Genomic DNA, 22,358 nt, shown 5'->3' on the forward strand with positions numbered 1-22,358 from the left:
TTTACAGCAACTCTTCCAAAATTATGATTCATTTCAGCACCAAAATTCCAGATTCAAGTCAAGGCCCTCTGATGCTATTATGAGCATATTACTGATGCCTAATAAAATAACCTCTTGTAATTTTTCTTTTATAAGAACCATAAATCAAAGCATTCAAAACAATTAATTTTTAATGTGCCACTATTACCCATCTTTAGTTGTAAATTTAATGTTTCCTTAGGCCTCACGGATTGCAATATGACTCAAAACATGCAATGGCCATTCCCCCAAGTATCTCATTATTTAAATCCTTAAAGATATGGTTTTTAAAAGCCTGAGGATATCTGAGCAAACTTGTTTAAAGGAGTCATAAAGAAAGATAAGTAGGTTTCCCCAGAAGCCTATAAAATTTATTGCAACATATTAAAGTAAGGTTATATAGTGACTAATTTTCAGAAGACATTTGTTTTCTGGGGTGCTCAGTGTTTGGGGAAATTCATGAAAGAATGAAAGGGGCAGGGAATTAGCACAGTTGTCTCCATTTGCCTTGAGCAAAGCAAGAGTTTCTACGATCTTTGGGGCCAATTCCATCCTGATGATGACAAGGATGTTCTCATGGCATGGTGACAGTCCTGAATCTTGTGAAGGAGCAGTGAAAGTCTTTATCGTTGAGGAGGAAACACAAACACAGTGCAGGGCTGTAGCATGGACAACCCAGAACAAGGAGGCCCTTCACAGATGTCCCAAGCAGGAGCCCCCATTCCCCACATAACTCCCAACTCTTGGAACCTTCCTGTGCCCAACTATTCCGTGTATGTCTGCAGCATCTTCCACACATTTTTTAAACCCTTTCTTCCCATTTCATATTTTTTTAGATTAATTTACATTTCTATTTGCTTTCCTTTGTTAGTAAATGAGCTCTTTCCTGTAAAGCTTTCCCGAGATAGGGAGAAAGTAGGGCAAAACAACAGGTCTCTGGTTTCCCCACTGACCAGCTTCCCTAAGGAACCACTCTGGGTCAGAAAGAGTTCATTCCAGTGCTGTCCTCCCACTTTCCAGTCAAGGGAGAACAGAGTACAGACTCGGACATGAACACGAAGCAGGTCCTACTGCAGCAAACGGTTCCAGGAGGCATTACACATTTACTGCATGGAAAAATGTCGTACCTGAAAATCAATCCCCTGTGCATTCACTGTGGGACCAAAGAGAGTAATAATGACCACCGGGGGACCTGCGACAGGCTCACCCCAGCAGTGAAACCCACTAATGCAACTGCCTCCTGGGGAAGATACATCAGTTACTGCTTTAATATTCACCCGAAGCTGCACTGCCATTGTAACATGAAGGCAGGACTTGGAGAAGGGCACACATGCTAAGTGATCTCGCAGAATTGCGTCTCTAATCACGGAACTGGTGATTCTTCAGTACTGTGACATTTCAGTTTTGTTACAGTAAAAGAACTGCACACTGAATACTTTTTTTTTTGAGGTACCAGGGATTGAACCCAGGAACTTGAATGTGAGAAGCCAGTGCTCAACCACTGAGCCACATCGGCTCCCCTGAATACTTTTTGACATTAAAAATCACCATGACACAGAATCTTCCACACTGCTTGTTCTAAAGAGGATTTCATGTGCAATGTCATCAAGTTCAAAAGCATATTTCATGTAATTATATCTATATTCAACTTCAGTGAGCTTGTGACTTGGTGTTAAACAGCCTGCAGTATCCTTGTGAGGTGTGATTCCCAGCAGTAAAAGTTCAGTGTCCATTTATAACCCCATGGCAATTACAGTCTTATAACTATTCAGTCATAATGCTATGACAGAAATAAAAGATAGGTTCTTAATAACTAAAAATCAGCCTTTAAAAGAGCAAAAGCCTTTGAAAAATGCAAAGCATGTAACTTACAATGTAAAACTCTATAAAAGAGTAATTTTAAAAAGCAACAGGTATAATGCCAGTGATGAGATGTGCTAATATTAATATCTCTATTCTAATTCATTTAAAGAATTACAATTACCCATTCACCATTACTACACCTTCATCCTTGTTTGTTCTTCAGAATGGCCAGAGAAGAAACAGCACAATCCATTAAACAGGCTTCTTAGAGATGACAGTTTCAGCTCCGTGAAGATATATAGTTTTATTTTTCTTATTCCTTGCCAAACATGTGATACAACCAGAAGGACTTGAGACTCACACCACACTGGCATTATCTGCTAAAAGCAAGCAGTCGGCTGAAAACCATGACTGTAGAATTGCGACAATTTCTAACTCCACAATTATGCTTTGAAAAGTGTGTATAAATCCTATTAAGGGCACCACTTGCACCTTAGAGTAACACAGAAACATTTGAATCATGCTAAACCCAACCCCAACAAGGCAGAGCAATAATGTAGTTGGGGCGGGTGGCAGGGTAGAATGGAGGGGACTCTTGGGGATGGTTGGGGCACACGGACATTCTGCACTCACAGAACACAGTAGCAAACACAGTGCACAATCACAGACATCAACGAGCACAATTGAGCACGCACACAATGCAACACTAGAATGCAATTTTCAAGAAAATGATATAAAAGATGGTTTCTCACCCCTCAACACAAAACTGGAACTTTGGTTTACAGGCCCGGCTATGCCCATATGCCCTCCTCGTCATCCTGCCGCCGGCCCGAGGTGGGGAGGTGCACAGAGAGGAGGGGAGCACCGGAATGAAAGAAGAGAAGGTTAGTTACACCGTGATGCACCGGAAAGGCACGCTGGTCTTGACTTTGTTTTTTCAATCTTAAAGAGCGAGGGGAAAAAAAATCCATAGTAACTTAAGTTCCACACCACCGCCTTGTCAGATACATAACAAAGTTTTGTATCCATGGCAACCCCCCCACAAAAACATTCCACCCACTCAGTTCTGAGTGTGTCAAGATTGGATTAGAAGATTAAAATTAGTCTACATTAACAGATGATTATTTTTTGGAAAGCATGCCATCTGCAATGCATATACCTGCAGAGTCGATTAACTCTTTTAATAATCAGAGAAGTAATTACAGTAATCGAATACCCTTAATTTCTCATAAGCCTAAAGTATCAATAAAGACTAGGGAAGAATGGAAAACAAAACACAACAAAACCACTGCATCTAGTTGGGAGGAACAACGTTTTTAGCATGTGAAAATTCATCTTGGTTATTTCACAAAGGCCTAAATGTGCTATTCTCAATTTGTCAGGTTTTATTTCGCTCTCAGAATAAAAGAGGATGTGCACACCATGGAACGATTATAACATCTGCAATCAAATAAGTTTCAATGGGAAGAAAGTAAACTTTCAAGTCAGTAGAATACTTGTAGAAAGGAAGTTTTGTTTAACTTAAAACATGAGTTCCAACTGTGGATAAACTGAAACTTATTTGGTCTGAAATCTTGTTGTTGAAAATGTTTCCAAAATGGCTCTGACCACTTTGCTCAGTGGAGTGGCCAATATGCAGGGAAATTGGTTCTTTCTCTGAGGACAGAATTACATCCGTCTTCGCCAGGACCCTGTTTTGAACAAGAATTCTCAGTGTTTACTACAATGAAGGAAACAAAGCCTAGAAGACCCAGTGGCCCACGTCCTGGACTCACACATAGTTTGGGAGCTGTGTCTTTTAATAAATCACCGATGAAACAGATTTTTGACATGCTTTGCTTCTTTGTTTTGAAAATCAGGAGCGGGGGGGGGGGGGGCGGGAAGCTTGGAACATTCTCTCACTAGTTGGATTGTTATTGCTTAAGCCATTAAAATATTAATTGACTCATATGAAAATATCAATATTTAGCCATTTCTGACATAGAAAAATAGGAATTTAATACAATTTAGCCTCATCCTGCCAAAGTAATTTTCATCTACTCAACGAGCAAGATCTGGGGTCTTTGAGCTGTTTTAGTATAATTGGGTTTCTCTGAATTTCTATATTTTATTTTACATATTTAAAAACCTTATTCTGAGAAGAGATTCAGAACGTTCACCAGACTGTTGAAAGGATTTGTGGCCCACAAAGGATTAAGAAACCCCAGTTGACTTGAGTGAGTCAAGTGATTTGCACAGAGTCTGAATTGGACAACTTGGTATAAACTTGCACTTGACAATTTGAGTAGGAATATTCTGGCAAAACATAAGATGCAACTGGTAATTTAAGTTGGGCCTTTTCATGTACAATCTGCATGTATTTATTTGCCACTAAACAGTCTAGCAATTTCTCCTGACAATAAACTTTCCTTTCCCCTACATGACTTTGGAAAAATGTATTTTTATAGTCATTAAGCTTCCTCTCCATCCCTGGAGAAGATCAAGTTGTTGATCCTTTACATGTGATTGAAGAAGGAAAGTCTACATCGTGGGAATGGGTTTCAGGGGGCCAAGTAACCCCCTGAAATCAATGCAGAATATTGTAGACTCATGTGTAAGTATATTTCTCTGGGTGGAGATCCTAGCTTTCATCATAAGATCTGTGACACCCTAAATTGCTGGTGTAGGGAAACTTCCAGCACAAAGAGATGCTATGGTTTCCCAAAGTCTCAAAAGAAAATAGGAGGTTTTCTCTAAAATGCAGCACACAGTGCTGATGATTGCTTCCTAAGTGGCTGTAATATAACTTTCCTTGCAGACCAGTTTGTTTCCTTTTGCATTTAAAACCTGACAGCATGTATATATTCAATTCTATGTGAATAGGGTTTTAAATTTTACAGAAAGAAGAAAGAAAGAAAAACCATTGCCACCAAATCTACCATTATTTTCTTAGCAGTGAAAAGTGGTCTAATGCAAATCACTTTTAGCAAATTAAATATATTAAAAAGTGGTAATTAATTATGATTGAAACAGACAGGAGTTGTAGCTTGAAAATACACACTGCCAATATCACTACTGTGTCTCGTCCACCACAGGAATAAAAAGGAGCTCCCAGATGTCGAGGGTTATTATAAACCAGATGTTGAGATGGACGTCTTGTATGCTGGTGAATAAACTAAAGAAATATGACAGTCCAATATAAACTTTGCTAACATTTAACATAGCAGAAATGTGGACAAATTCTTTTAGTGAACTTGGAATATTATATATTCTTAAATTTTGAGGTCCTTTAAAAGAAAATAGAAAGGGAGTGGTGGCCATTTCTAGTCTCTCTAATCTTCAAAGTCCAAAGAATTGACCCCAATCACCAAGTAATCTGGGTCAGAATGAGTGTCCATTTGGGAAATAGAAAAGAAAAATGTGGGAGCTAATCAGAGAGGGAGCTCCAAGTATTTCCAGACATTCACAGCTGCTTGACTCTGTGCTGCCTGCATCTCTGTATGCAAATATTAATTTTTTCAGCAAACTTACTGCACAGAAATTTAAATTTGGGGACAAAAAATTAAAAAAAACAGATAAACACCACTTGATCCCTAACTTCTATTATCATGCCAAGTTATTTAGAAATATTTCAAGTTTTAAAATGTATCCATCAGGCAGATGGGATAGCCTGTTTCCCTTTCTTGTGTTTTTGTTGCTGTTGTCATTGTTTCCGAATCTACTTTGCAGCGGCTTTTCTGAATGCTGCCTGGTGTTTGGTCCCCTGTGTGTCCTTTGCAAGGGGCTTCTACGTCAGGAGTTGCCAAAATTTTTGCCTGGGAAGAAAGGCTCTAGTCCATTGTCATTGGTGTGCTCTGGCCCACAGCATCTGGGGATGGGAACATCCAGGCGAGACAGAAGGCCAGAGCACAGTGATCACAAGACACAGCAAAATTTGCAAGGGTGGAGGCTTAACCCTCAAATAACCCAGGCTGTAACCCAGCTCCAGGGATGACATGACAGGCAAGAGACCTTGATGGAAATCCTGCAGTCTGAGACTCTAGGACCTAATGGGTTTCTATAAATACTGAGATAAAACTAAATTCCTCACCAGCTGGGCTGTTCGTGGTAGCTATGCCGATGACAAGATCTAAGGGCAATGGGCCTGAGGCATCATTGAAAAGACAAGGGATTGCTGTAGGGAGCTGGGGAGAATTTATTAGCCCCAGTAACGCAGCTCTGGGAAGGAACTCCATAACCTGCCATGATAAACATTCCAGTGGAAACCTTTGATTCAGGGGTTCTTAACAAGGGGTCTGTGCGGTTGAGTGGAAACTGAAAAAAAGCATTTTTCTTGTGGGGACATATTGGTGCAGGGGTGATATATTTATTAAACAATACACAGTACAATGTGGACTTAATAAGGTATCCGTGGATTTCTCCTGACTGGCAAAAGGGTCCATGGAACAAAACTGGTTAAGAACTCCTGCTTTAATCCATATGGAATCTAAGCCCTCTATTGATATAGATGTAGAGTGGACACAACCATTCCAAGTCCACAGGATGGAGGAATAGAGAATGGATTACAGTGGATTTACTGATATTCTATTCATGAACTATTGTGATTAGTAATCAAAGAAAATGTGGCATTGGTGTGGAGACTGTGGCCATGGTGGCTGCTGGGGGTAGGGAGTGGGAGAAAGAGATGTGATGTGTGGGCATATTCGGGACTTGGAGTTGTCCTGGGTGGTGCTGTGGGGACAGTTACCGGACATTGTATGTCCTCCCATGGCTCACTGGGTGGCCTGTGGGAGTGTGGGCTATGGTGTGGATCATTGACCACGAGGTGCAGCGGTGCTCAGAGATGTATTCAACAAATGTAATGAATGTCTCATGATGATTGAGGGGGTTACTATTATGGGGGGAGGAGTGGTGTGAGGGGGGTGGGGGATATGTGGGGACCTCATATTTTTTTAATGTAACGTTAAAAAAATAAAGACAAAAAGAAAAAAAAAAAAAGAACTCCTGCTTTAATTGGTCTCAATTTTGAAGTGTTAGGTACAACCGGTAGGCAAGCCTCAGCCAGTCACTGGATATACATGTTTTAAAACACCTGCAATTCCCTCTGAGTCGATAGCTGGCTGGCTGTTTCTTGAAATCAGAGGACTGGGTTCCAAATGAGGACCTTATTTTGACACCTGTCCTAGCTAGAAAAGGGAGTGAAATTATGGAAGCATCACCTTCAGATTAGCCCACGGCCTTGGTGGGCACTCAGTTGGCCACCTATGCCAGGCAGTTCAACCTGGTTTCCTTGTGGGAAGAGATGCAGGGAAATTGCCCTGGTTATAAGAAGGTCACTTATACCTATCCCCACCCCAGCTGAATTTCATGCCTGCTCTGTAACTTTCTGAAAATATCAAGCAAGCCCCAGAACTCTGCAAACTTTGGCTGCACAAGTCACAAAAACAGGAGCATCTTGTGGGATTTCTGATGCATCTTGTGCCTGGGTCTGACCAAAGCAGCTCCTCTCTTGGCATTGCCAGCTGCAGGCTCAGCTGGTTGGGAAAGACAGACATGTGTGAAAAGGAAAACAGGTGTGAGCCTAGAAAAGCGAGGCATGGAAACTTGTCAGGGTACTAATGAGTTTTATCTCAGGTTCAAGTCCAAACCATCCTCTAGCGCCTTCTCCTTTGTGTCTTTCGTGTCTCCTGCCCCTTGGGATGCCCGTGGAGGGATGCCTCTGCTCAGCTGATGAGATCACCTATGGCTGTAAACAATTATATGATGTTTATTTGTTGTATCCTGCAGGTAGGCTCTAGACAAATTCCCCCAGAGAACTAGGAAAATCCTATTGGATTCAGATGCCATTCATTGCTCTGAAAATGAATGTTAGCTTATTTCTGACCTGAACCAGAAAAGACCTAACAGACATTAGCACCTCCTCTAGGTTACAGAGAGTGCTGACAGCTTTCCATGTTTCTTCACTGAGTCTCACCAGAGCCCATGACACAGGTGTCAGGAGACGCTTTGTACAGATGTGGGCAGGAAGGTTCAGGAAGGGAGGTCGGGTATCTCGCCAAAGGACACCTGGCCAGGAACTATGGAGCCAGAGCTAAATTCCAGGCTTTCTGGCCATAAAGGTGCGCTCTTTCACCTCCTCCATATGAGCTGTGTAGTCATAGAAGGAAGAGCTCGTTTTGACCCCAAAAGGAATTCGTTAGTCCTGCTTTGCTCAGTTATAAAGCCCTTTGGACTTTGCAGCACCCTCTTTCAAAGCTGCTGAAGACCCTGCCTGGAGTTGGACAGTATAACTTAAGTGGTGTCCCTCTGGCTTTTTGAAGACATAGGCTTTCAAATGCAAATGGAAGCTGTGCCTTTTATGGGCATATCAGCATCACCTGATACATTGGATCCACGAGGGAAAAGGCAGAACCTTCACTCTCTCCAGTCCACCTCCCAACCTCACAGATGTGGGAACGCAACAAAGATTTCTAAGTGAATAAATATGTGAAGCTCATTTCTTCCTTTTTTGAATGATCCAACTCCTCAGAGAGAATGCTGCCTGGACTCCAGTTCTTTTAAGATTGCCAAAATTGTGTTTACTTGCTTCTCCTCAGAATGAATTTTCCCCCTTCTCACTGCACCAGTCACACCCCTGGTTTATTCTTCTAAGCTCCATCAGGGAAAGCTGAACTTTACTGGCTGAGGGAGAAAAGCCTGGAACATACTTTCAAAGGCATACTGGGGTATTTCTAGAGGGCAGGGCAGAGACTGGACAGGCTGTGCAGCCTGGTCGGGTCTTATCAACAAGTTCACCTCAGAAGGCCTTCCCTGAGGCAGGGTAACCACCTGAGTCCTCTTTACTAAAATCTGAGGACATTGCAGAGGCTTGGAGGCCTTTCTCCTTCACTTCATCTGCAGAATCTGGGTGACTTCTCAATTTTTGGACCATTACTTTAGGGTGATTTGAAGAAAGTAGTTTTCTATTTCCTTCAAGCAAAAATAACTCTGGCAAATCAGTCTTTGGTGCATGGAACCAGTTCTCTCGGATGTAGGATACAAAATACCCGGCTGACGGTGAAGACGCTGGAAGGATCTATGTTGGCCAACAGTATTGTTCCAGAAACCAAAGTCAACATCTGCAAAAAGCTGAGCAGTGGCCAGATAACTATAAAAAAGGGCTGGGTGGGGATAGGTTGTATTTTCACTCCTTCATCATTGCCATTAACACTTGATTTTGTTAAACATAGTCAAAATTGAGGCTTTAATATGATTCTGGATCTGCCATTTCCTGGCTGGTGGGCAAACAAATGTAGCCTCTTGATCCTTTATTTCCTCAGCTGCTTAAAAAAGAAAATGGGAATGATGTCCTGGCCCTAATATTTCACAGAGTTATTGTGAGAATGTAAGTTACACTACTTTGTAGATGCTGCAGATTTATACCAAATATAACATCATCCCTGTTGGTAGCATTGGAGAGTTTGTTGCTATTACAAGAAATTATTTGGTACTGCACTAAAGCCAAAGGAAAATGGTCCAAATGGTGAGGATCTGAAAATGTATAAAATCTTCCTTAAATATTTTAGCATCTCTAGGCTGTTAAAAACTAGACTTTACTCAGTTCATTAGTTCATAGATGCAGCCACCAGAATTTTTAGAATGCTATTGTTCCCTGTAAGGTGGTTCTTCAAAATATCTAGCAGAATTTGTGAGCATGTGCAGAGTGCATTTAAAGGATGTTTCTATTTTCTTCTTCCTCTCCTGCTGCCTTATTTTGGGGATGCTGTGAGTGCCTGGAGCATGTAAGTCAAACATGATCCTTATTACCCTAGTTCAAGAAAAAAGAGAGGCAATGGTGTTTAGCAATATAAATGGATTTCCTCACTTCCAAACATTTCAAGGTTGGCCACCCCGCTTTCAATGGGGCAGCTGAAGTGCTGCTGCTTAGACAAATGTGACTGGATTAAGGAAGCAAGTTGAAAAGGAGTCAACCCTGCACCGTTGCCAAGATGAGTTGTGTCTACAAGCTGGAGGGTGCGTCCTGTGACTGAAAAACCCTGTCGACTCAGAAGATACTGCAGCAAATCTCTTAATGAAACCCTAATACTACAAACAAGGTTTAAAACTTAGAGGAATCAGTAAAAGGAAAGAAAAATACTTTACCCCAAATAGAAAAAGACTGACATCTTCAATAGGCTCAAGCCCCCTTTAAGGAAAAATACTTTCCTAACAGGGGGATCCTGATACATGTAGCAACTCTGCCTTTTTCCCTATAGATGAAAACCCTACTTGGCAGGGTTTATCAACTCATGTCCTCATGTGCTTACAAGTAAGAAATCAACATCACACCCAGATTAAAGGGCTTTGGCAATAACCTGCTCATCTGCAAAGCCAGATCCTTGACTGCTGTGCTCCCCCAGCCTGCTATCCTCTCCCATGGCTTGGGATGGTTGGGGGAGCATGCAACTGCCAGGAGAGGCAATTAAAGGCTTCCCAAAACAACACTGTAGACAATTGTTCCCATTTCCTTCTTGGGGCCTCACAGAGAGCTGTGACCAGGCCATTCCAGAGCTTCTGCTTTAAAAAAAAAAAAAAAAAAGCAAGCAAATAAACTGCTATCTTTTCTTCAATGCTGAGAAATCACATATTCCTTTGGTTAGCATTGTAGTAGTTTTGGGGATTTTTAGTACTCTTTGGGGAATGAAGAAAAAAGTGACATCCATGCTATTTTTCTATTTCATGTACCTACAGAGTTTGAAACACAATGTCTTCTAACATACTTTTGACAAAAGAACGATCGGAAAAGAGGCAAGTGGCTCACAAGTTTTCTTTTAAAATGCTTCCCAGGATATACTGGCTCTGATTTAGAAAGGAACAGTCCAGGAAAAGGAAGGATGGGGATCTCTGAAGCTTCTCCTGTCCAATAAGCATTAGCACTAAGAGGTTTCTTCACAGGTTTTTGAACTCGTAGGCTTCTTCCCTACAGGAAGCCAAAATCTAAGTCTTCTTCCGAAGAGGACCATGAAATTAGATTGGCAATGTAGAAAATCTATCATCTCTCTACTGGGCAAGCTTGAGATATACCAGCTCGGATGGGAAAACGATATTAAAAGCATACAATAGGTAACTTTTCTTATTTAAGTTACTGTCATAAGGAACTAAAAATTTGTGTGTGTGTGTTTAACTGTTCTGTCACTATACCTTAGCAAGCTCTGATATGAGATGGTTAATTTTTCTTCTAAATAGGAAACATGAAAATATATTTACACAGGCACGCACATTACACCCACACCCACATACATATATATGTATATATAATATATATTCAGACATGCACTCAAGGGAAGTAAAGGAGAGAAATTTCTAGTTAAACATGATCTTGAGAAATTCTTCCATATGTGGAAATGTCCTCAGTTCGTCTGACATATAGCGATACATACATATATACACACAGGACGCTATGTATACATTTATACCACATTCATTTAACCTCAAAACATAAAATACATTCTTTTCTTCCTCCCTTAGCAAAAGCTAGGAATAACAACTATATATACAGAATCCATCTTCTAGGGACAACGGAGCAAGTTAAACCCCTCGTCTGTTTGTTAGAATTCAAAGGGCTGCACTTTGGCTAATCTGTTGGTGAAAGTGCAACGAAAGCAGGACATCAATCACGAAACCCCATCCAGCATTTCACAGAGAGGGGCTGGGGTGAGCAGGGAATTGAAGTGCCTTGAGTAATGGGCTGGGAGGGGCTGTGACGGCTTCCCTCTCTGGGTGGACAGTGAGCCCCTACCAGCTCCTCATTATCCCAAAGCAAGAGGCAGGCCTTAGGGAAGAAGAGGAGAAAAGCAGGTGGGCTTTATCAGACTGAATCTGGGACCAAGGAACACAGTGGGGCCTTGAGATGCTGACACTTGCCTCTGACCACCACCTCAAAGGAGTGCCTGGTTGCAGGGGTGGCTGGAAATTCCTCTCCTATGTGTATGCTCTAGAGGACACTCACAAATCCCATCTGGAACAGGTACACGAGGCTCAGGTATGTATAGCAGGGACAGAGGTGGGTGGGCCAGGGGGCAAGAATTCTATATTTTCAGAGCTAACTCTAACTTATGGCTCTTTTGCTAGTAGGAAGAAATCTCAAAACCAAGGTAGTGAGTGTCACAGCTTCTCTGAAGCTGAGCACAGGTTCAGTGCTCTGAGTATAGTCTCTGTGTAGGAATCCGGAGTCCACTCCACATCCAGAGATGAAAAAACAGAGTCCCGTCTCCTTTTGCAGTTTGGGTCACTGAGATCATTTTATTATATCTGAAAATGCCATCTGTACGTCTTTCCCATAGCCACTAGTTTGAAAATAAGGCAAAATGTAGGTCTGCATTTCTTGGTAACCAAGTAATTTGATGGCTTAAGGCAAAATGGCAAGTGTCCCAAGCAGAATTCTGTGGGAATTTTCAACAGAAAATGTAAGTGGCCATTCAGTGCTCTGAAATGTGCCCAGTGGTCCAAGCTCACATCTCGGCTGACAGCCAATTCATGCTGTGATAGTACAGTAACCAGGAGCAGCAAAGAAAGGGCCAAAGATTGCTATTTATATCTGCAGACAGATTCTGGAAATTGCCAAGTGGAATAAGCAATATTTAGGACTAGGGCAATCAATTTTCTAGGACTAGATTAGCAAAGCAGGTATCCTAAAGTTAAAGAGCCAAAATGGAAAACCCAGCTTCTGCCATAGAAAATTCCCATCAGAAAGGACTCCTAGCTCCCTGGCTGATCCAATGGTAGCCTCTGGCAGGGTAAGCCTCCTCCGCTTCAGTCTGGGGGCTGGGTTTGCTCCAGGTCCTTTGTGTGCCCATGGGTGATTGCGCAAGGGAAGGAAGAGTCCCCAAGAGCGCCCACCCCCCCCCCACTCCCCCGCCCCACCGCCCCGAGCAATTTCCTCCCCTGGCTGGGCCAGTCTCTCCACTCCCCAAGGATTCTATTCGGGTGATTTCACGGTTGTGGGAGAATTGCAGGAGGCCTCACTGGGGTTGGCACAGGGACAGCCAGAATAAAGAAGGAAAAAGGCTAAGCAGTGAGATGAGGGGAAGTGGAAGGATTAAAGTCTCCAATCAGAGGAGTGGATATAAAGACAATGAGAGATGGGACAATGGATCCAGGACTGGAGAGGTGACATTTTAATTCAACTTTGGAAAATAAATCAAAATAGTTGAAAATTTACTGCCATCTCCAGAGAAGCACCTTAGCATTCTAGAGAGAATTGGTGTATTATAGCCATGCAACCATATTCAATAAGTGTGGTTGCACAGATACTCCCATGGTGACATCACAAGAGCCCTGGCACCCACGTACAACACACTCCCACTGGAATATCTGGGGAGACTCAGGCCCTCATAGTGGGACTGCTGATTTTCAGTTTTATGGGTCTAGATAATGATCAAGCTCTCTGATACACAATTTCTTTTTCTGTGTAAGGGGGATACTGTTGCCTCCCTTCTTATTTCTCAAAGTTACCATGACAATTGTTCATTCAGCAGACATCTGAGAGCAGTAGGCCAGGTAAGTGAGAATGTGCTTTGCAATTTGTAATACAAAATAGGAATCTAACAAAATTACGAGTTTTCTGGTAATTGGTTTAATAAGTATTATGTCTCAATGTTCCTGGAGTCTACATTCTTCCTTTAGAAATAGGATTTCTTTAAGTAAAATGTAAAGTGTGAATTTTGAATAGGATCTGAACACCTTAAAGGCGGTCAGAATTCCTCAAGCTTCCCAATCGCTGCGGGTGAGCATTTTTATTCAAAAGAGAAGACAAGAGAGTTTTTTCCTAGGCTTCTCAAAGTAACCACATATTCTGCATTTTCTAGTCTGAAAGTGTGTTTTGTTTTGTTTCTTTCTTTTTGCCTTTTAGTCCCCTCCAAACTAGAATCAGAGTGGCAGATGTTATAATAAATGGAGGTACATTTTGTGCAAATAAAGCAGTGGAATCCAGGTCCCTAAACACCCAATGCCCAAATAACGACCCAGGCACAAAAGTGTGGGTCCTGGCCACCACAGAGCAGCCTGAGCAAGGCCAGGCATTTTGAGTCGGCTGGAGTATGGAGCTCTTTCAGATTCTGTGCTTTTCTCATCCGTAGATGAGTTCCTACCTGGGAACCAGTGGTAGGAGCTTAATAAAATATAACATTTCCTGCTTGGAAAAGGGAGAGTACAAAGACTTGACATCAATAATACTTCAAGGCAGGGAAAGATGTTATTTAAAGAAATTAAGAGATGCTATTGATTGTGACAGATAGAGGGCATTTAGGAGAAGCAGAGTTTCCACTTGGCTTTGTAAAAATCAGTCTTGGTAGTCTCATTAAATAAAAACAATCACTGATGTGTCTTTAGCACGTTCCATTTATTCTTTGGCCTTTATGATTTCTCAAAACACACCAACAGCTTCTGCCATGGGAAATATTTGTGGTCTGCCCTTGTGGCCACTTTTCAGTTTGAAGGATTTTCTACGTAAGTATTGGGATTTGTTTGGATCATCTACTTGGACATATCCAATGGCCATCCAGAGATGTCATAGGCCAATAGCCACTAACTATTCCTTTTTCAGGCAGGGGTCCAGGATATTGGACAGCCACACTCCATTGGCTTTTTCCGCCTGGCCTCTGACACTCCCTTACCTACATCACACTTGTCCTTGATCCCTGAGGGGCTGTGAATTTATGACAATTCGCGGTTTCCTGGGTCTTCATCTTTTATAATGGCTCCCAGATCTAATGGGTTGGTACTATGTAGGATAACTCAGTTACAGGTGTTACAGGTTTCAAGAAGGATGTATCCCAGGAACTAAACAAAAAGGAAATATTCACTTCCTGCTTTGCAATGCATAGAGGGACCTTCTGATGAAAATCAGTGCTGGAAACTGAATCAGTCCTGGTTTAAACAGGGTAGCCTCTTTCTTCATCTGATACTCTTTGAGAATGTATTTCTCAGAACACAGATGTTACTCGGAAAACAACAACAACAAAAAGATTCCATGATCAAATAAGTCTGGGAAATGATGGATTAAATAAAATCAGAGAGGTTTCTTTCTTGTTATGACATTTAGGTCCTTTGATCTGCTAATTGCACCAGTGTTCTCCAAGATCAAGTTATAATACGCTGCACTTTCCCAAACTTCTTTGTCTACCGAATTTATATTTCAAGGTTTCCCTCATGGGACTAATGTTCCAAAAGGTTACTTTGAGAAATGCTGGTCTAGTAGAAAGTAGAGCACAAAATCATAGCGAAGGAGAGAAAGCCAAAGAATAAATGAAAAAATAATAGAATTCTGCAGGTGCCTGGTAAAACTTAAATTGAATTTCCCAAGGAAAAATGAGTTTCCCTGGAAAAGTAGCAAAGTGATTAATAGTTCACATTCCTTGGTTTTTGGGTGTTTTGAATTCATAATCGAAGCTCAAGGGGCAATGTCAGCATTTTGTAGCTCCTCCTCAAGGAGACACTGTTGATCAACTCTGAGAACCACAGGATCAAGGCCGAAAGGTCCATAAGAAGGAAATCGTGAATCTGTGGAGAAGACCTCTCTCCTTTAACATGGGAACATTATGGACATTTAAATTCCAGCCAAATCAATACATTGTTCAGACTCCTACACTTCCACATACTACTACAAGTTTGTCACCTTCTCCTAAGTAACTCCATTTCACAGATATCAGCCATAGAATTCTCTACCTCACAAATAACAGCACACATGTGATGTGTACACAATTATGTGAAGGGTTTGTAAGCAGTTTGGAAAGTCTTTCCCAGCTTTTTGGTGACTTACATTCTGGGACTTATTAACAATGCCATATATTGAAATATGAGTTGTTCATGATTATTAAATCACAAATATCTAGGATAGGGGAGGATAATCATTGTTCTAGACCTAGGGCACCTAATCAAAAAGGGCATCCAGCCTAAGTATTCAGCCATCTTCCTCACCAAAGTCAACCCTAATTAGGGTTACTTGCTAAATTCTCTCTCTTCTATCATTGGTAGAGTACAGCAAAGGGCCTTACAGCCTTGCTGGCTCTAGTTTAAACCCAGAGAATTATCCTTCTGTCCAAGGGTACCGCACTTTCATGGTGAAGATCATTTGCAAAGTAAATTCTTAAGTCATGGGCTCCTAATAATGTCATAGCTACATTTTATCTGCCTTATTTTTAAATTGACAATACAAGTAGTCAGAACAGAGCTGAATGAGACATCTGGTGAAGTGGATGCTTGTCCTTGGACTAGATAGTAAATTCCTTGAAGACAAGGGCTATGTCTTGTCCATCCTGCTTTTCCCTTGAGCCCAGCAAAGTAGCTGGCATGAAGATGATGCTCCAAATATTACTCGAAGGAGCAAATAACTAACACCAGGACTCTCATCAGTCTGCCCATCCCTACCTTCTTCTTGGGGACTGGATTTCTCATAAGGAGAAAGGGCGGAACCTATCTGCCTCTATGTGTGTGGTTGCTTAAAGATGAGGTGAAGGATGTGAAAGTGGAAATCCATCCTCTTCCTCCCAACAGCATCATTCAGAAACATTTATCAGCCGTCCTGACCACATCGTCTTAGCCCGATACTCACCAAGGAATGCTAACTCTTCCAGGAAGGGCACTACTCCTGAGCAACCCTTTCTGCCCTATGCCAGCCTCCAGCAGCAGTAGCCAAACATCAGTGAGTCAACTGTGTAGGCAAGACACTCTAGTTTGGAATTACAGATCTCTGGAAAAGTAGTAGGAGACTAGCTTTTGAAAAAAAAAAAAAAATCATTCATAAGGCAGATCAATTTGATCTGGTATCCCATTTCCAGAAGGAAAAAATAGCATATGTATCTTTGTTATGAGACAAACTGTTTTGTTATCTCAGCAGTTCCCTCTGTGTGACCCACCTGCCTGATTTGGATCCATATCCTTCTTTCTGCCCCAACAGTGCTCTCTGTTCCTGAGCAGCCTTTTGGCACATGTGGCTCAAAGGAAAAGCCAACGTGGGGTTGGCAGGGCCCCCACCAGTAAAACCTCACACCTAGCCCTTTTCTAAGAATGTCAAGGAGCAAAAAGCAGTGTGCCAAAGGACAGGAACCGAGATTGAGGATGAAGAGGTTTAGTGAGAATGTTAGTTACACTGGGGCAGGTAAGCATGGGAATATGGTAGTGAAGGGTGAGAACTGAAAAAGTAAAGCCAAACCAAAAGAAAAAATTGATATTTCTCCACACTCTCCAAATCAACAGTTATTTTTATAGCTAAACTATGAACTTGGCTTCGGGAACCTAGACACTCTGTGTAAACAGCTTGCTTGGTGTTGGGGTCCCTGTGGCAAATGCAGAGCCAAAGTTTGGGGCTTGGGAGCCTAATGACACAGCTCCAGGGAGCACTTCTTATGTTGTGTTCTTTGTAGATAGCTCCCCCCTTGAGTTGTGTTCCTGATAAAATATCTTGGAGACTTGGAATTTTAACTTCTACTTTAGGATGTTATTGGTATGAGGTGAAAAAGAAACAGAGCCACCTGTTAAAAAAAGCTTTAGGGGTATAATAAGAATCCTTCCTTCAATAGACAACCTATCTCCTCCAAACAGGTCAATCAAACAAGTCATACCCCTCACATATTCAGAATTACAACACAAGGGCATTCACACTTATCCAGATGACCCTATTCCATTATTTACTTACTTGTTCATCCTGAAATTTACCATATACGTTACACAAAACTTACCATATAAGTTACACAAAAAAGGGATATAATGCAATAAAGGAAGAAATGCTGCTAATATTGACTTTATTATCCTGCTGTTTGCAATTAATTTCATAATTCATAATTTCTATGAAATTCACCTACAAAAATATAAATACTGTAAACAGTCTCCGTGCTTTTTTTTTGTTTTGTTTTGTTTTTTGCTTTTGGTGGGTGAGTGTGAACAGCACTGAAAACCACAGGAAGGGTTTTTGTCTATCCATCTTTTCATCTGCTTTACTTAGACAAGGAAGAAGATAGGGCCCAAATCAAATAAGCCAGACCCCTTGACTTCATTGGCAAAAATGCAAGCAAAACTGATTGCTCTTCATGTTGTTTTACCCCACTGTTAATTTGCATCACTAAGGAATTTTCTAGGAAAGTGCTCAGCAAACTCAAGGTTTCTCTGTTTGCTAAGCTCATGGAAACAAAGTGCTTTCTCTGCAAATTCTGAAAGAGACATTCCAAAGGAACCTGCATAAGATACTGAGCCAGTGATAGACTACATATCTATGAAAGAAGAAAGGAGGGTAGGAAAGAAAATGCATAACATAAACAAGAAAAGACAAAACCTTAAAGAGGAAGGAGAAAGGAAAACATTTAGATTCCTTGAGTGATGGAAATAAATACCAAAGCTATTAGTTTCAGTTCAAAGAACGTATCACTTTATGCTGTTTATTATTTCTTCAGGATTATTTATTTTACCTTAAAATATCCAAAGGGTAAAAGGGGTCCTGGAGGTACGCGGCGGTGAAACTGACCTGGTCCGGAGAGGGCCTGTGATTGGAATGCTGCGACCTCCCAGGAGATCGGTGGTGGTGGTGGTGGTGGTGCTGGTGGTGGTGGCGGTCCTCCTCGTAATTGTCTGCCATCAGCTTCATTCTGTTCTGGGTCTGCGCAGAACAAAAACCAGGGGAGAGTCCCTCAGGAGCCAGAAGCCCAGCCAAGGACACTCAGCGCAGCATCACAGCACCCAGGGGGCTCCCTTGGTTCCTAATCCAGAAGTTTTTTATTTTTAGTCAAACTGAAACGTAATAAAGAAAGCAAAATGCCGTTAGCTTTGGTAAAAGACACTTTGTCACATCCTTGAAGCTACTGTGTTCTTCGATCTATAGTTGTAGGTGTAAAGGCATTCCCCCTTGTGAGTTAAGGAGGTAAAAATGGATATATCCTAATGGGCTTTGTTTTACCTTATCAAGCCATCTCAGAGATCCAGAGAAAGTTTGCAGTCACAAACTGCCAACCACCACATCCTATACTCTAGAGCAGGGGTTCTTAACCTTTTCCACAGACCCCTTTGTCAGTCAGGCGAAAACCATGGACAGCTTCTCAGAATGTAGCAGCAGATAATTTTATGACACTCAGTTAGAGTCGGGTCTAACAACTACCACAATTTCGATGTATGGATGAGGATAAGCGATTTTTCGGAATACGCAACAACTGTGATGTGATATGAAATGAGTACTACTGTAATTTATTGCATACATTCATAAGTGGGGGAAATGCTAGATTTCAGTTAGAGGTCAGAGAAAGTAAAGATAAGTTGTTTTTTTTCAATTCAAGCTCATGGACCCCCTGAAATCTGTGGGGTCTGTGGACCCCTGGTTAAGAACCACTGCTTTAGAGCAAGCCAGAGAAAGAAGCCCCAGATGAAAAGATGGCGAAGGGCTAGGTATAGACACAGAACTACAGAGGCATAAGGGACTCAAGACATGGTGGTGGAATCCATTCAGAAGCTGCCAAATGCAAACATACTGATGGAGATGGTTTGCTGTTTATGATAACTTTTAGGGAAAGGGCTCTCTGTGGACCATCTTTATTAATATTATTCCTTTGTGGAATTGTACAAATGGAGCAAAGTCAATGGAAAAGAACTAACCACTCTCATTTATGCCCCCAAGATATTTGACACATCCCAATTAACCCCCCAGACCATAGAACTGTATTATTATGTAGGGCAAAACACTGGACCGGTGAAGAATTGACCTAGCAGGGTCACAGAGTTAGAAAAATGCCTAAAGACCATGGAAAAATGCAGATAAAAATATCTAGCCCAGAAAGCTGGGAAATGCAGAGGCTACAAGTATGGATTTGGGGGCAAGAACTACCTGTATTCAAGTCCTATTCCACCTCTTTGCTGTTTCTAAGCCTTAATTTTCTCAACTCTACAATGGGTGTAATAGTAGCTATCTTCCTGGGGTTGCTATGAGGAACAGCAATATGATGAATTTCAGGTGTCAGTTCAATCCCTGGCATATATAATACAATAAAAGTCAAATGTGGTTACTATTATTGATATTGTTATTTGTTGTAAGAAATCTCTTCTCTTTGTACATGCTATTTTCTCACCCTCAAGTCCCTCCCCCTCCCCCTCTTCTCTCACCTCCAGCTTCTGAATCTAACTCACAAATTTTTGCTCTAGGAACATTTTCTTGGCCTATGCCTGAGGCCAGATAACGGGTTCCTCCTCTTTACCTCTGCTCTGTAACCAGGGATCTACCTGTCTATCTGCCAACTGACCTTGAGCACACTGAAGGCAGAGGCTGGGTCTTCCATCTGCCTCTCCCCACAATCTAGCTGAGGGCTTCATAGATGTAGGTTGCTGGAATGAACGAGTGAAAAAATGAAGGGTCATGACTCTGAGGGATGCGACCATCCTAGAGATCAACTGCTCGTTGTTTCACCCAGGGACAGTCACCAAGAGTTGAAAACACTTCAGTGATTTGCCATAACAATCCCACTGGTGCTAGAGATGACAGTGAACCATAAGTACATTCAGAGCGTCAGAAATCACGGGCTGGAGTTTTACGTAATAGAAATAATGTTATAATACATGGCATTCTGGATCAAACGTAGCGTATTCTTGCAGTATCTTTTATGAATAAGCTAACTCATCCTCAAAACATTCCCAAGAGGAATGGTTACTATCCTCATTTGGCGGATGGAGAATCAAGGCACAGATCTCAGTCCCCAGAGTCTCTTTCTTGACATAGAACATGGAGATTCTCTGGGTTTTCCAATTCTCAATTTCTAGACTTTTCTCCTATCCATGCTGCTGGCAGAAAAGGCAAACAGTTAGACAGGTAGAAATGGCTTTCCCATAAATTGTTTGGTTCTGCTAAGTTTTGGAAACACCTCACATCCCAGTTCTACCTGCCAGAGATTGTCTCATGATTTACTCACTTCATTTTTTAAAAATGTGTACAATATTTGAAAGGCCCCAGAGAGGATGTAAAAAGATGCATGTATATGGATTAAAAACAATAAAAATAGAAGGAGAGATCCACTTAAAAATTAAATAAAAACTCCAGGCAATCTTTGGCAGCTGATAGCATTTCCATCCTTCATTTGTCCACTTAATGTGTCAGAAGACCCAATGGACAAGTTATTTCTTGTGAGAAAGAGCAGGTCAGCGGAGTTTCTGCATACCAAGAGCTGAGATTGTCCTCATTCAGCCTCTCTTTGAACAAGAGATACTGAATTTTAGCATTCACACCTAAAATACCAGTATTGCCAAGAGCCCTTGCTTTTGAAGTCGTGAACCAATAAATCTGGAATTTTCTTCTAGTAGAATTCTGAAGCTGGAGGGAGCTGTGAACTCCATTGTGGTCAAGAAGGAAGAGATTCACCTAAGAATGAATGATGGAGCCTAAATGAACAAATAATAACTCTACTATTGTAAACATCATAATGTCTTTATCCTTTGGGGAAGCTCCTGTGATTTTATGAGATTATTATTTTTTAACCAGTGACAAGTCTAAAGTTCCCTACCTTTGAACTATAGCCCATAAAAGAATGTACAAGCTAAACAAGATGCTATATGCAGTCCTAAATGTGTCTGCTGAAATGAGGTGTTGGAGAGTAGGCTTGTCATGGGATAAAGACTGTAAATGAATGATGTCATCTTTCCAATTTGGTGCTGAAATATAAATAAACCACGTTGTTCATGTGAATACCAGATCTGGGGGAAATGTACACAAAGCAATTGTGAGCGGAAGAGGCTTCTTTTGATTAGTCTGGGCTGGAAGAGAAGAGTGTGAAACAGAGATGAAAAATGAGAGTTTGGTCTGATATAGTCTACACCATTTTTATTCATCTTGTTTGTAACATATCCCTGAAACCCAACCGATTTCTTACAGGGTGGTTGCTAAGTTTTCCCTTCTATTATAAAAGCGTTTGACCAGTCCTACTCCCTTAATTGTGAAATTGAAAGTGGGTCTTTTATTTTGATTTAGTTTTTTAAAGTCTGCATTGTTATCCCGATCCCCACCCAATTATACTAATTCCTAACACACAAAGAATGATCTGGAAGGATACGAAGCAAATGAATAACACTCCCTAAAGGTCAGTGGAAGAAAAATTGCATAAAATTGTAACAAGGATGGGAAGAAAAGTCCTATTTGTTTCATTAACTCTGTACACATTTACCAGGTGATTCCATGTGGAATGGCTCATATCCCTGAAGCCATCAGACACCTGAGGTGCCCCATCATACAGTGGTAAAGAGCAGATCTTCTGGGCAGCCATAACTGAAATCACAGAAGACTAATATACAGATGCAGGTGGGTAACTTTCCATAGCACAGTGCTCAGGAAGCCATGGACTCATTTAGCGATTTGCTGAAGCCCATTCTCATTTCCTTTCCAGTGTCTACGAAACTGCTGACCTGACACTTTTGCCTTTGGCTAACTGCATTATATTCTTTTTACTTTATTATATCATGACTGCTGAGACAAATCTAATCAGGTTTCATTTTCTACTTCCTCTTTCCTCCAAGCACCTACTTACTTCTCTAGGGCAACAACCTCCTAACGCTCTTGCCTC

At 41.4% G+C, this 22,358-nt stretch overlaps 1 protein-coding gene across 20 annotated transcripts in view; it reads right to left on the reverse strand.

Moving 5' to 3' along the window:
- The window catches only part of ERC2 (ELKS/RAB6-interacting/CAST family member 2), a 999,838-nt gene that overhangs the window by 167,583 nt on the left and 809,897 nt on the right, over positions 1 to 22,358 (reverse strand). For 15 of the 20 annotated variants that reach the window (XR_011647540.1, XR_011647537.1, XR_011647539.1 and 12 more), the window contains 2 exons: positions 18,296 to 18,427; positions 2,574 to 2,639 (listed from right to left, as the gene is read on the reverse strand). Coding sequence is in view for 10 of the 20 variants with exons in the window: in XM_071212097.1 (XP_071068198.1) it covers positions 2,613 to 2,639; positions 18,296 to 18,427 (159 nt within the window). In the remaining 10 variants the exon portion in view is untranslated. The remainder of the gene's footprint in view (positions 1 to 2,573; positions 2,640 to 18,295; positions 18,428 to 22,358) is intronic. The other 5 variants (XM_058288288.1, XM_058288286.1, XM_058288289.1 and 2 more) reach the window with 1 other exon arrangement.

The sequence above is a fragment of the Dasypus novemcinctus genome, chromosome 26, assembly GCF_030445035.2.
Source record: "Dasypus novemcinctus isolate mDasNov1 chromosome 26, mDasNov1.1.hap2, whole genome shotgun sequence".
Classification (NCBI taxonomy): domain Eukaryota; kingdom Metazoa; phylum Chordata; class Mammalia; order Cingulata; family Dasypodidae; genus Dasypus; species Dasypus novemcinctus.